Source organism: Hibiscus syriacus, unplaced genomic scaffold, assembly GCF_006381635.1.
Source record: "Hibiscus syriacus cultivar Baekdansim isolate YM2019G1 unplaced genomic scaffold, ASM638163v2 tig00112411_pilon, whole genome shotgun sequence".
Taxonomy (NCBI): Eukaryota; Viridiplantae; Streptophyta; class Magnoliopsida; order Malvales; family Malvaceae; genus Hibiscus; species Hibiscus syriacus.
Window position 1 is genome coordinate 756,553 of NW_024063326.1, and position 15,295 is coordinate 771,847.

The 15,295-nt window shown below is 31.9% G+C and overlaps 1 protein-coding gene, 1 long non-coding RNA gene, 1 other non-coding gene and 1 pseudogene across 3 annotated transcripts; 2 read left to right on the forward strand and 2 right to left on the reverse strand.

Annotated features, from left to right (window-relative positions):
• Window positions 1-1,120: 1,120 nt before the first annotated feature.
• Window positions 1,121-11,200, forward strand: LOC120179251. The gene is made up of 3 exons (XR_005521603.1): window positions 1,121-1,147; window positions 1,247-1,249; window positions 11,105-11,200. It is a non-coding gene; the product is annotated as an uncharacterized LOC120179251 (long non-coding RNA).
• Window positions 5,754-7,585, forward strand: LOC120179249 (transcription factor HBI1-like). Its single transcript, XM_039184888.1, has 5 exons — window positions 5,754-6,383; window positions 6,470-6,661; window positions 6,749-6,883; window positions 7,001-7,361; window positions 7,482-7,585. The coding sequence occupies exons 1-5, from the start codon at window positions 5,886-5,888 to the stop codon at window positions 7,529-7,531; spliced, it is 1,236 nt and encodes a 411-aa protein (XP_039040819.1). The 5' UTR covers window positions 5,754-5,885; the 3' UTR covers window positions 7,532-7,585.
• On the reverse strand, window positions 9,142-9,231 carry LOC120179418. Its single transcript, XR_005521614.1, has one exon. It is a non-coding gene; the product is annotated as a small nucleolar RNA U30 (small nucleolar RNA).
• On the reverse strand, window positions 11,084-15,001 carry LOC120179250 (annotated as a pseudogene).
• Between the last annotated feature and the right edge of the window lie 294 nt (window positions 15,002-15,295).

The following is a 15,295-nucleotide window of genomic DNA, read 5'->3' on the forward strand; positions in this document are numbered from 1 at the left end:
AAATACCAAAACGAGAGACACTGGTGGAAGAAATAAGAGAGAGAAAGTGGGGTTGCAATTGTTTTTGTTGTGGGCAAATTAAACAATAATTAATGAATAAATAAAGATTTCAGGGAGATGGTGAGAGGGGCCATCTTTTAAGTGATAATGGAAGTACCCTTCATCCTCTGACTTGTTCCCACCAGTACCATATCGACCACCACCATTGTAATAAATACAAATACGATAAATTTAATTCAAAATATAATATAATATATAAAATTAAATAGATGTAATATTTGATAATTTTTTTACTATAAAATATTTAAGAGTCCTATTTTAAAAAATAACACATAATATGTCCATCTTTTGAGACGGACCTGATAATTAAACAAAATCATAACACGTTCAAAACAACAATGAATTTGATACTAAAATATAAATGGTTAAGTTTGATACATGAATATAATCCAAGTTCAATCATGTAAGATATGTCTAAGAATGAATCGAGAAGAGACGGTTAATACATACAATTTTAACTTTTTTTTTTTAATTATCATATATTTTAATTTTTGTTTATTCTTTTAATTATTATTTGATTTTATTCATTCTAAATTTTTTTAAATTTATTGCGTTTAAAATTTGGTATGACCCTAGTATAAGCTGTCTTCCGTAATACCTTGAAACCTCCCACTTGGTACTCCAAATGTACACAGACGCCGGTACAGAACCCCGTTTGAACACGTAAGCAGTTTGATAAGCCATGTCAGTTCAAGAAATGAAATAACGCCACGTGTGATGACTCATGTGGGGTGGGGACGTAACAGATGGCGAGCTCTTCGCCTCCCTCTGCGGGGCCCAAAACCCGAACACAACCACAGACAACACTTTGACGTTGATGAATCATGATCCATTCATTTATTATTTAATGTTTTTTTTTGGATATTTATAATATGGGTGATTAAAATATCATAAATTATACGAATTGCAGTTTTAGATTATATTCAATTATGACATTTAAAATAATTTATTTATAAGTGCTCTACAATATATTTAAGACCGCAATTCATGGATGCAAAAGGATTGAAATGAATAAAGTTTTCAAGTATTGGATCAATTTCAGTTATCTTGAATTAACAAGAGGCTAAATTTATGTTCATTTAAAATCGTAGTAAATTATGTAAAAATCATACAAACACTTATTATATAATAATTTGACTAAAAAACTATAATTCACAAATCATGTTATAATTAAAAAATTAACAAGAGTGTAACTCTTTGGAATGACATGAGTAATGTTTTAGGTTGAAATTGAAAATAATATGTTATTCATAATAAATCATGTAAATTACAGAATTATTTCAGTTGTAATATAAAAAATTGTCATTAAGACATTATCTGTTATTACTGAAATTATTATTAATTACATAACTTTTTAAAGTAAATTTATAATATTTTAGGTTAAATTATGCTATAATATAATATCCTAGTTTGAATCAAAATTATTACCAATTATATATATTTTTAAATAAAAAGTAATAATATTTTATATTAATCGTTATAAATTAACTTTAAATTAAACCACAATACAGTAAAACCATCCTATAATTAGTGTTTAAGATAAAAAGGTAAAGTACACAAATGGTCCCTTGGCTATAGGATATTATTTTGTTGAGTTTCCAAACTATTAAAAGTTACAAAATGATAATCTTACGAGTTTGGAACATAATGAATATTCATACGATCATTTTGTAATTTTTAATAGTTGAATAACTCAACAAAGTAACTTCCTATAGTTGAGGGACCATATTGTAACTATTAATAGTCATAAGACTCAGCAAAAGAGTATTTTATAGTCAAGGGACGATTTGTGTACTTTACACAAGATAAAAATAGTTTTTTTGATAAATATGGGATGAATATAATGTAATATTTGTTCAAATACTTTAAACCCTTCGACGGTGAGTGCTCATACCTCTATATATGCTGTGCTTAAATATGAAATATTAAGAAATAATTATAAATCTATTAATAACTATGGTATCTTAGTTTGTGCCTCGAACAAAAATAGGAGTGTTCATTTTTCGATTTTAACCGTATTATCCGACCGAATGGAATTAATTCGGTTAATTAAGCCGTCACCGAATTAGTTCAGTTGGGAGACGGTTAACATTTTTTTCAATAATCGATTCACGGTCAATTCGGTTCGAAATCGATTAATTAATCGAAATTATTAAATATGAAATATATTAAATACATATTTTAAACTCAAACTCAATAAGAATTCATACTTAATTAATTTTTAACCACACTAAACTCGTTAAATTATCAATATCTAATTAAAATTTCAACCCAAATAAAAAAAACACTTATATTATATTCAAATTAATCTAATTAAAAAATTATTAAAATAAATCGGTTAATTCAATTAACCGAAAAAAATTACATACTTTGTTCGATTTGGTTAATATTAAAAAAAAAATTGGCTTAGTTAATGGTTAAATAATTTTTTTTAATTGATTCGATTAATAAAAATTTGATTAGATCAATTATTGAATTAACAGTTTGAACACCGTTATTAAAAATATTAAAATAGTGTTGTGTCTCTCTTTCTTACTTTATCTTCCTTATGAGGAAAACGGGAAATGAAGCCGTTTTATCCGTGCACCGGACAAGCCAACGTGGTTGTCATGTCGGTGGGCCCTACTACCACGACCTCTGCTTATGGATACAGTTGATGGACCCATTTTTCTATTTCTCCAACCTTTTTTCACTTTACTAATTCAACTTTTTCATCATACTTTTTTTTTCTAATACTTATATCACAAATAAATATTTAAAGTATAATTAAAATAAAATTTAAAATTATATTTTTTTATCAAAATATGTACTTAATATTTTTTTATTAAAATGTATACATAAAATATTTATTTTTGTCTAAATTCTAAAAAATTGATGTGTCATTTTTTAAAAATATTTTAAATACTTAAATGAAAAATATTGAATACTTTAAATATTTATTTTGATCAAAAATAACTCCAAATATTTATTTCAATAAAAAAATAATACAATTTATTTAGTTATAAATTATATAAGCCTTTTTATAGATGTATTAAAAACATTTTAGGAATATATATTTTTATTTTTATAATCTAGTACATTAATATGTACTATAAATACTGTCTCTATAATTGAATCTATATCATGCTTCTTTTAAACACTCTTATTTATATATCATCATACAAATTATATTATATATATATATATATATATATATATATATATATATATATTTAATTCATTATTAAAATAAATATCTTTTAATTAAAATCTAAAAAATATAAATAAGTGGATGCATTTTTTATATTCGTTACGCTTAAATCTAGGAATAGACGTGAAAATGTAATCAAGGATAGAAGTCGGGAGGGATTAATTTCTATATGATAAATAAATGGTTAAAACTCAAATTTTGTTAAATTTCATGGGCTTTAGGCAAATTTGACCAATTAACTATATAATATTATTTTAACTAATTTTAGCAAATAAGGAACTCTGGAAAAAAAGAATCAAGCCGAATCTCTGATGCAGTTGTTATGGCAGCATGATATCTTTGATTATAATAAATTATCGAGGATATTTGGACCATACATTTTCTTTAATGTAATTTTTATAATATTTTTTCTCTATAATCGTGTACATCATAATCTCAAAAAATGTTTCCTCATTCTTCAAAATATTGTTCTATAATTAACGGTATTTTGTTACATGACAGTCTTAAAATAATGTTAATGAAATATCTTATCCAAAATATTAATATTTTTTTTAATATTTTTACGTTAACGCAAAACTTAAAATATTATTTTTTTAACGAAAATGTTAATTTCGTTATCTAATTTTTAATAGAAAAAAATAACATTTTAAGTAGCGTCCAATATTAACTTTTTCGATATGAAAATAATGTTTTAAGTTGTGTTTTACATGAAATGTTAAACACTTTAGGTAGCATACAATATTAATATTTTTGGTATAAAAAATAATGTTTTAAATAACATATTTACGACAATATTTTTTATTTGTATGGAGTAAATATAATATTATTTTAAAATCTTTGATTATTTGTCATTCGAAGTTCAAGTATCTTTATATAATTTTTATTCAAAATTGAGATCTAAAATAACAATAATGATTTTTAATCATTGAGATTATTTAATTCGTACAATATGATACACATTTTAAAATATAAATTTTGTTGTTAATCATATAAACATATAAATATCTATATTTACTTTTAATAATATTTTTTTTATCATTTGATCTTAGTTTTAATAAATAATTTGACTTGTGATTTTTTGTCATTTGTAGCTTGACCATTATTTTGACATTGAGCTGTAATTTGGTCTTCGATTTTTTTTGATGAATCCAATTTAGCCTTTAAATTTTGCTTGGATCTATAATTTGGCTATTAAAATTGGTTTTTATATGAAATTTGATTTCTATTTTTTAATATAAATTTATCTTTAATTAATTTTTTGAATTTACATTAAACTGAAATATAAAATATTAATATTTTAATTATTATTTTAAATTAATACAAAAGCTGGTCTTAGATCAAAGTGTAAATCAAAAATCAAAGTTGTTAAATTGCATAAACAAGGTCAACGGCCAAATTACACTCAGTAAAAGTCATGGGCCAAATTAAACATCATTTAACTTTATCTTTACCCATATTTTAGTCAATAAAGTTTAATATTTTTTAATTTAATCCTTAAATTCAGACTATTTTTTTCTTCATTTTATCGCTAAATAATTAACAAGATTGTTACATGACATATGACATAACAAACAATATCGTTTTTGAAAAAATAAATTACACTAAAACGACATTGTTTTGAATCCTATAAAACCTATTTTTTAAACTTTTTTTACTTCATCATTCTCTTTCGTTTCTTCTTCTTATGCCTTCTTTAATTTATTCTCTCTCTTGCTCATATTTCAACCACCAATAATCATTAATCGCCGTTGACGATGACCGATAGATCTTAAAATATCTTGTTAAACTCGTTAATTCGATGTCTTTTTAACCAAAAATAACCTAATTTTAATGAATCTAATTTAAAATCTTTCATTTTTTTGTTCTCCAATTTTTATTGTCCGCTGTTGAATGAGTCGAAATGAAGATATATTATTCCACACCTGAAGAAAGACTTCTTTATCTTTGAAGTTTTAAAATGCAGGCTTCGATCGTTAAAGATCCAATGATAATTATCTTCTGTCAGTGATAAAATTCAGATAAAACATTTATTAAAACTTCCTCGTAATCAAAACACGCAAAATAATAAATCACTTATCAACTCAAATCAAAAGCATGTTTATCTTTCGTTAACTTTAAAGTTCAAACGGTACCATTTCAAGCTTTGTTATTAGGAACAGAAATTTTAGTTAGCAACAGTATATGCAAAAATCGCTTAACTATAACTTCAATTTCAATGTGTGTATGCATGAATTTAGTGATTAAATTAATTTTTTTGGAAATTCAATGATTAGAATAGAAATGATTGGAAGATTGAATGATAAATTTGTAATTTATATGAGATATGGTAGTTTTTAGAAAGTTTGAGGTTTGATAGCCGTGTGCAGTTTCTCATATATAACCCCTGTCGCTTTATCTCTCCCCTTTTCCTATAAAAACAACCTTTTCTTGTCATGTCATTTCTTCCCCAGATTACCCAAAAATTTCCGCAAAAATATTTATAAAAATAGTAATAATATCACACAAACTTGTATGCTTATGGTTATATGGTACTATCCCTCACAATGAACTCGTGTTCTGCATGAAGTCATATAACAAACCTGCTTGAACTTGTTCATTTACTACAAGTTGTTCTTGTTTTCTTAGTGTTCGAGACATGAATAGAGCATTGCCGGAGATGTTACAAAGTTCCGACATGACGGTGCTCGAGAGACAAAGGGCTCGCTTGAAATGGCAAGCGGAACAGTTTCAGCAGCAAAATTATTTCAGTGAGTTAAGTGGGGTGTTTTCGAGCCAAACCGGCCACGTACAAGGCTTTCAGCAGGGATGTTTGATGAGTAGAGGCGGCGCTCGTGGTGATTCAGTGTTATCCGACATGGCGATGACTCGGCAACTGAAGCACGAACCTGGTTTGGAGACCGCCTGGCAGGGGTTGGGGAAGGTTGACATGGAGTTCGCCCCATGTGGGTACGGTAGTGGACCGAGTTTTGATATGAATCACGCCATTTCTAGGACCTCAAGCTGCCCGCCAGCTGTGGCGGCGGCGGCGGCTGTGGGTTCCAAAGCGGTGAAGGGGAACTCATTGAAGATGGGCTCAACTGTTGGAAGAGTAAGCTTCAAGAAAAGGAAAGTTGAGAAGTCACAAAACACAGAGGTGCGTGTGTTGTTGAATTCCTTCATTTATCACAATATTATTAAGTAGCCATTAAAATGGAGTTTCCCTTTGGATTATATTTCCAGGTTGTTGCAGAAGATGAGTCCAAGAGGATCAAAGCCAGTGAAGAAGAAAGAGAGTCGAAAATTACAGGGTCAAGCACCCACAGAAACAGTACCGACAAGAAGGAAAATTCCGGTGATACTTCCAAGCTTGATTACATTCACGTCCGGGCTCGCCGCGGCCAAGCCACCGATAGCCACAGTTTAGCAGAGAGAGTAAGTGAAATTTGTATGTTCTTTTTTCATTGCTGTTCCTGGTCTCAATCATTAGATAATAGTGTTTTAATTATGATAATTATATAGGTTAGAAGGGAGAAAATCAGTGAAAGAATGAAATATCTGCAAGATTTAGTTCCTGGATGTAACAAAATCACAGGCAAAGCTGGAATGCTTGATGAAATCATCAATTATGTTCAATCTCTTCAACGGCAAGTAGAGGTAAAAGAAAAAACAACAGTAAAAGAACATATGGAATTGAATATATATATATATATATCCATGGACATTCATGAACTATCTGGCTAATTTTGGTGCTTTTATGTTCAAAATCTGCAGTTTTTGTCTATGAAACTAGCTACTGTAAATCCCAGCCTCGACTTCAACATCGAAAACCTTTATGTCAAAGAGGTGCTTCCCTCTTGTACCACTAATTTTCCACCGGTTGGGATGGCACCAGAAATGGAAAACCACTCTCCTTATCTTCAGTTCAATCCAATACAACAAGTGGTCTCTGGTTGTGGAATGGAAATGGGAACGAACTCTTGTGATATGGCGCTTCGGAGAACTATTAGCGCCCCGGTATCAATCCCTGAGGCATCGTTTCTAGACACGTCCTGTTTCACTGATATGCAGCAAATTCAACCCTCTGCAGCATGGGATGTTGAATTGCAGAATCTTTACAATGTGGAATTTCCAGGTACCTCCTAAATCTAAACACGCCTTCGTTTAATGGCATCAAGGCCGAAAAATGGGTTATAGCTAATGCTGATAGATTGAACTAACGACCATTCTGATCTGTGTGATGTGATTTATGCAGGTTCCATTGAAGCAAGTGGCCTAAAGATGGAGATGGAGATGGAGATGTGAGATCAGAATATTAGTTGACGATTAATGACTGAGATAATTCAAGATGCCTTTGATTTTGATTCTTTTTTTGCTTGAGTAGGTACATATGGTATATATAATATATATTTTCATGTATACTCTGAAATGATATGAATAAGATTAATACTAATTAACTTAAAAGTTTTCTCTTGTTCAAGTTCTATGCTGATTGAGACTGATAATTAGTGCATAACTGCCAATAATAAGGAACAAGGAGCAAAATTTGCATTTACACAGGCACAGGGTTGTCAGAGATCGGACAATCATCCGGTTTTTGGTTAAACCGAATGATTGTCCTGTTTTTACATCCAAGTAGTGCTGGTTGTTACAGAAAGGGGTGGGACCTGGCTTCATCCGCAGGCAAGATCTCTTTGATTCTCTTTGTCAAGTGTTGATTGTGAAAGATGATGTTGCCTTTTCCTTTCGTGGGTCCATTATTTTTTTTCTTTGTAATTTCCCCCCTCTCCTCTCATCTACTTTCACATACTGCAATTCAAAGGAATATCCTTTCAACTCTACCCAATGTTTATATATATCATTCTCTACTTTTTCCTTTTGGGTAAATTATACTTGGATTTAGTTACTAAAGCAAGGTAACCAATTAAGTTCACTTTTCTAATTACTCAATACTAGAAGTTTGATTTATTCATCCATTAATTAAATATCTAATAACTTGAGTACTAAAACTAAAAGTATTATGCTTTTTATGTTAATTTTGTGAGGGTAAAATATAAAATTAGCCCTCCTATTACAAGATGCTGTAATCTACTTTGTATTAAAAGTACAAAATGAACTCTCATCTATAAAATGTTATTTTATTGAGTCTCAAACTATTAAAAGTTAAAAAATGATCACCTGATAAAATTATATTTTAATGATGTATATTAATAACACCATTGCTTTTAAACATTAGCGCAACAAAATAATATTTCAAGCACTAACTAAATTATATATTAAAAAAAGAGTATTTCCACAAAATATAACTTAAACGATTATGAGATCAGATTAAATCATATCTCAAAAACCACCAAATTTTGAAGAAAAATTAATAAATTTAAAATGTACGAATAGTTAAACAACTTTATAACTTTAATAGTTAAGGTATTTAATAATACAACACTCTATAATTAAATATATCATTTTATAACTTTTAATAATTAAACTTAATAAAACAACAACTTATAATCATAATTATTTATGTACTTTACTCATATTATAATTAAGGTTATAAATCATAATTATTTATGTACTTTACTCATATTATAATTAAGGTTATAAATATATTTTTAATGTTTTATATTTAAGATTATAATTAATACATTATTATATCTTAATAATCATTCTCGGAGTGTATTGTTCTCCTTAAAATTACCAAATCATAAGAAAACCATCCTAAAAAATCCAAAAAATCAAAATCAGCCAATCCAATTTACCTAAATTATTAGGCTTTTGGCGTAGCCGGAAACCATGAAACCCATCGTAGGAATCTAAATAGCAGCTTTAATCAAATCAGATCTGACAATATTTTTTTATGAAAATATATATATTTCAAGAAAAGAGAATAAAATTAAGGAAAAATGGAAAGAGAAGAAGCTCAGAAGTCGTTATGAATGGATGAAGAAGTTCATCCTCATGTTACGAATCAGATTAACGAGATTGAATTTTCTATAATCATCATCGCACCTTCTCTTTCTGTATTAAACCCTAAAACACTGACAAAGCACAAAACATATAAATAGGTACGTGAAATTTAGCATAAGAAAGAAGAAGAGATTTGATTTGGAGTCGATCCCAAACGCCCGATTAGGGTTTTGGAGCTTGGGGTTAATTTATAGGCAGTCTACAATCGAGTCAGATTATGAAAATGACGGCAATCTTATTTAGGGTTTTTGCTGGGTTCTGAACACTATAAGTTTGCCCAAAATGTATAAGTATATTGGGCTCTATTAGTTGGCCCAAAATTGAAGCTCAACGATATCATGCATCACGAATCAATTTTAAATTAGATCATTAAATTTAATTTTTATAAAGATTATAATTAATAATTTAATTTTACTGATACTTTTAAGTGACTGCCAATCCTTCCTCAGCTACCATTGTCCAATGACACTGCTTTTGCATTGAGCTACAATGCCAAACTTAGAAGCCTCAACTCTCCATTATACCCAGCAAATGTGCCTCTTGAAGTGGACACACATCTTTTGTACACAAATGGATCACTAATTAACCAATGTGCACTTGCTTGAATGGAACACAACTCCTCACTTCTTTGAACAACATTACCTTCGTCATGCCACAAATTGGCCTCCTTCAAGCTCATTTTTTTCAACATCAAGGAAGTACTTACCACGGATTTCCCCGAATGCCCCCCCGAAACCTTTCAATTACACTGGCGCACCCTTGACTGCCAATCTTGGTACTACTTTAGGCACCAGGCTAAGCAAGATTGCTTTCAACTCAACGGTGTAGTTAGTACAAAAGATGTCAATCTTCTGATTGTTGAATCCCATCCATTCCACCTTCATGGCTACAATTTCTTCGTTGTGGGGACTGGAATCAGGAACTTCAAACAGGCCAAAGGTCCTGCGAAATATAACTTGGTCGATCCTCCCAAAAGGAACATGGATGGAATACCGACAGGAGGTTGGACGGCCATAAGGTTCAGGGCTGATAATCCAGGTACACATCCACCAGAAACTATACATAAACATTGTTTCCACGTGAAAACTAGTTGTAATTAAGCGAAATATTTTGGGTGGTTTCAGGAGTATGGTTCAAGCACTGTCATTTGGAGGTTCATACAGGTTGGGGATTGAAGAACATTTGTGGTAGAGAATGGAGAAGGACCCAATCAATCCATTTTGCCTCCAATGTTAGTTGCTTCCTGTACAGTGTGGCACCATATACTGCAAAGGGAATCCATGGCTTCTTATAATGACTTCATCCCGCATAGAGCAGGAGCTAAATTGGAGGATTGCTTTCCATACATACCAAGACAAATAATAAAGTTGTATGAGATTCTTGTAAAACAACGGCAACCTAGCCTTGAAGATATCATGACATAAACAGCTGAACCCGAATTACGCTGGTATGCTTTATGTTTTCCAACATGCAAAGTTCGAATAGAGAGAGAAAAATCCACAAGAGTTGAATCCTAGATTTGGTGCCTCGTCAAAGTACTTAATGTTCGCAAATGATATTGTTGACATTCGTATGAATAAACATATTCAAAAACATTTTTGGATAGGTAATATTTTCGTCATTTGACTACCCAACCTAACCTTTACAAACAAAAGCAACTTAACACACATTAATTCATTTAATAGAAATCGAGAGGAAATCAGAACATTAAAAACTTGAAAAGTTGGCAGAAATTCCCAACTCATCGTCTCCCCAAAAGTACAAATGGCCATGGAAAAGATTCAAACTGTGTTGGGGTTGAAAATGATGATGACCAAAAGATATGTGATACAATAATTTAGTAAAAGTAAAAATCACCCATAGGTATGCATCCAAGGAAATAAAAGAATACATTTTCAAAAGAAGAGAGGAAAGCTGAATTAAGCTCCTGAGTGCGAGACTGGTGTAGTTTCAAACTGACCATCCTTAAATACATGGATATACTGTTGCGGCAAAGAATGCTCCCCCTAACACCAAAAAATAACAATGTAAGCCATTCACAGTAAACAAAAATAAACCAACACTATTCTCCATTGTCTAATAGATCAATCCACCACAATTACAGAACCAAAAAAAATCATTTATAGGTGCTTTCAGATTTCTTCCTATGATGCCCGGCCGGCACAAATGGAGGTAAGTTACGGCATTAATGTACTCTAGATTATTTAAAACAAAGGTCTGGTTAAAAATTTGGTCGAGAAGTCCCGGTCCTTGAAAGTTTGAGATATAGTCAATGTAGTTAAAAAGTTAATAATTCAACCCTTTACTTTTCTAATCGTTGAAACTGTTATTTTCTGGCAAAATTTGTAAACACCTACAAAAATCATACCAACTTCAGAATCAACTCATTATGAATTCAATTAAGCACACTTTGACAGAAAACACTGTGTCATCGATTGGACTAGAATTTTTATCCTTTTAGGTATAGTAAGCAAATTTTGATGGAAAAACCAACTGTATCAACGATTGGACTTGAAAATGTAAAGAGGATTTAATTTTTAACTTTTTAATTACAAAGACTAAATCTCAATATTTGAAGTATGGGGACTGGCAGCATATTTTGACTAAATTCAAACGCAGATACCTGTTTTAAACTGATAGATTAGAGAACCACGTCACAAAGCATATTCTTTTTACTCTCTTATATTCTCTAGGGTGTGTGATCATAACAATAAAGTAAGGAATGACAAGCAACCATCTAAACTAAAAGGACAATCTCAAAATAAAACCAAGAAAAGCAGGACATCTTCTTTTTGATGTACAATGCCAGCTAACCCATTGTTATGGAGACTTCAACTACATAATTAAATTGTAATTACCGGTTTCCATTCCTAGTACTAGTCTTCTATGTCCAGAATAAACTTTTAGTGGCACACGAATAACTGCAGTTAACACAAATATGGTAACTAATGGAAAACAATGTCACTATTCTATGAGCAAAAGAAAAAAGCATCCCAAACAGGAGGAAGGATAATTTAGGTCATCAAGAAAGCTTTCAGAAATGCAGGAAAAACTAGTCAACTTACCCAATCGCCATCAGGTAGTAGGCACTAATACATTGATCTCACTCGACTTTGCTGTTGTTATAGATGCCCCCAAAGAATCTTTGCTCAAGTACAACAGCCACAGTGTAGATGATGATAAGTAATACAACTATCAATCAGTAGTAACAAGTAGAAACAATACTGATCAAAGAGAGTGGAACAAAAGACCTTCACATGCCATACAACATGATACCATCGCCAGTATTCTCTTTGAAGGTATCTATGCCAGGAGGAGAAAGAAGAAGAAAGATACCTGACATTGCACCTCAACACCATTGCAGTTTACTATCTCACAAGCAGCCACAACGTCCTGCCCATTTTAAGTCAAAGACATAAATGAGTACATGATTTGCTTAGCAAAATTTCTATGGTAAAAGGTCTTCGCCCTGCTAACCTTAAATACCACTCCCATCTTAGTGCACTTGTCAATTGTTATATTGTTGACTTTCCCTGCACAATATCAAAGAACCACTGAGTTGCTTTTAACTTTTCTGTAGTTATCTCTTTCAAATAAAAAGGAGATTCACAGTGTCAAAGTAAACAATTACACATATAAAGAAAGCACAATGAAGAGGGAAAAAAGAATCGTGCATATGATATAATAGTTTTACCCTGAATCTGCAAAACAGAATCCTTGCATCCATAAATATACACAGACTGTTTGGCATCGCAGTCATCAATTACTAAGTTCTTTCTTTCAATTACGAGGAAGAGACACTTAAAAAGTCAAATACCGATACCAACCACCTAAATAAAGTTAAAAAGCAAACTGAAATCATCCACACTTACTTACGACCCATTTGCAGCTCTAGTTTCGGTGGTCCCGCTTTTGAGAAAGAAGAGGAGCTGGAACGTGTTTCCTTCTCACTGGCACTAATAACACCTGTTCTATCCGTACGGTTCTTTGTCTTCATATCAGCAGTAACCTTCTTCAGGCCTAGACATAAGGAGAATGAGATCATAGTCACTCGATATCGATAGAAAAGCAGAAGAGAGGAAAGATGATTACCTGAAGAGACATTCCCACTACTAATTTCTTGGAAACAGCTGACATCCCTTGTTTTGGCTGTGATGAAGAAGGTTGAGAAGGTTCGGAGCTGAAAAGAGAAGCAGGTGGAGGAGGAGGAGGTGCAGGAGCACCAGAGGGTGGAGCTTTCGGCGGAGCACTAGATGCCCTTTTACCAGAAGCACTCCATACCGGGCCAAGAGGATAATGACTTCTGACATAATCCCTCAGACCTGGTAAATACAATTCCTTCAAAGCTTTGGCCCACTCAACATGGTTCTGATCTTTGTTTCTGTAATCTACAAGAACCTGATATTTACAACACATTAACATATAACAGTTTCTAGATTGAGTTGTGAAAAAACATTACCAAGAATGATAGCAAGTGGCAATAGATCATATGCAATTGCCATATAATTTTTTGAAAAAGGGGCTAAAGTCTTGAGCATGACAAGCACGAGTGGAGGTCACAATATTTCCCAAAGTCTGATTAGTTGAAAGCGTGAGCCCAATTAAAGCTTTGAACAAAGGCAGGAATGTAGTCCACATATACAACTAGTGTAAATCAGACTCCGGATTTTTTCAACATAAGTAAGGAGTTATGCTACGCACTACACATGGACCACTTCAGTGTGAAGATATATCTATGCGCAAATAGGCTTGTAGCCTACAACATGCATTCACATACCACAATCTTTTCCGGTGTAAGCAATCCATGCTAAAGCTGAAAGACTGTCCCCGGCACTTTTCAAGTGGTTGAAAAAATCAGATCGCCTTCCTTCAGTCATAGCATTAACCTTCAAGATCACTTCATTCAGTGGTTTGAGAAATTCAACCAAGCCCGCCATATCAGGTTTCTGTACCGACAGGGCGGAAGACATCAAAATTTCCATGAAAACAACAGTAACCACTAAAATTTTACATGATGGTTAAAATATGCACGCAAACCACCAAATGCTAATTTATTCTAGGATAAACAGCTTATGAACTCTATCACTTAAATGCTTCTCTGCTAATATTATTTGTTAAAAAATGGCTAAAAATGTTAATTCTCAATAACTCCATGCTTTCTTAGGTCGTGAAACAATCATAGTCAAATCTCAACAGGAAAGGAACAATCTCTGACTGAAGTCAAAGTTATGAGATATATCCAATCGTCAAGATATCTTCTTATTGTATTTGTACCTAAATCTAAATCATCTTCTACAAAATCAACACAAGGACCAAATTTAAGCTATAAATGCATTACACGTAAATCTAACCTAAGCGCATTGCACATAATTCATCACGAAATAAAATACAAATAAAAGAGCAAATAACAAAAAGATCAACCAAACAAAACAGACACTTCAAAACTTAATTAAATAGAATGAAAAAGAGAGAGAAAAAACATTGCTTGATCTCGATAAGACGATTCTTTTGCACAGAGAAAGCTTCGAGAACTAGCTTAGTCACATCCAGCACTTGACCTCCAATCTTCTCCGCATCAGCCGAAACTCTAGCCGCATATTCAGCCATCAGATCGTCAAACGCCATAATCGATGGATCCGAAAACACTTCAACTCCGCTCTCCGGTAATCCGCTCTCCAATATTCCACGGGCCGATAGAGCCTCCAGCTGAGCCACCGCGGCCTCCAGTCTCTCTATCAGCTTCGCGTCCATACTGAAGAAAAAAATGTTCGAACAGATTTCAAAATTTTCCCAGAGATTTCTTAACTTCGTCTGTAGAGCAGATATAGAGGTTTGAAATAATTTTGTAACTACTTTTTTCTCTACTTTAGTCGCCGAAAGGTGGGAGATCGAGAGAGAGAGAGTGAACGAATATTTTTTGAGGTTTTATTGTTCTTGTTTTTTTATTTGCAAGAGATTGAATATTCAGAGGACACGTGCCGGATACGTGGATAGAAATAGAAACGTATGGACTTAATGGCAATGTCATTAACTTGTTAATCAAAGAATTTAGCTGTTTCCTAACAAAACGGTTCATTTTAGGTCTCGTCAATAATTTTGCTTTGG

Coding starts and splice junctions, on each gene's coding strand:
- LOC120179249 (XM_039184888.1), top strand. CDS start 5,886: ATGAATAGAGCATTGCCGGAGATGTTACAAAGTTCCGACATGACGGTG. Junction 6,884..7,000: donor CTCTTCAACGGCAAGTAGAG/GTAAAAGAAAAA, acceptor CAAAATCTGCAG/TTTTTGTCTATGAAACTAGC. Junction 7,362..7,481: donor TTACAATGTGGAATTTCCAG/GTACCTCCTAAA, acceptor TGATTTATGCAG/GTTCCATTGAAGCAAGTGGC.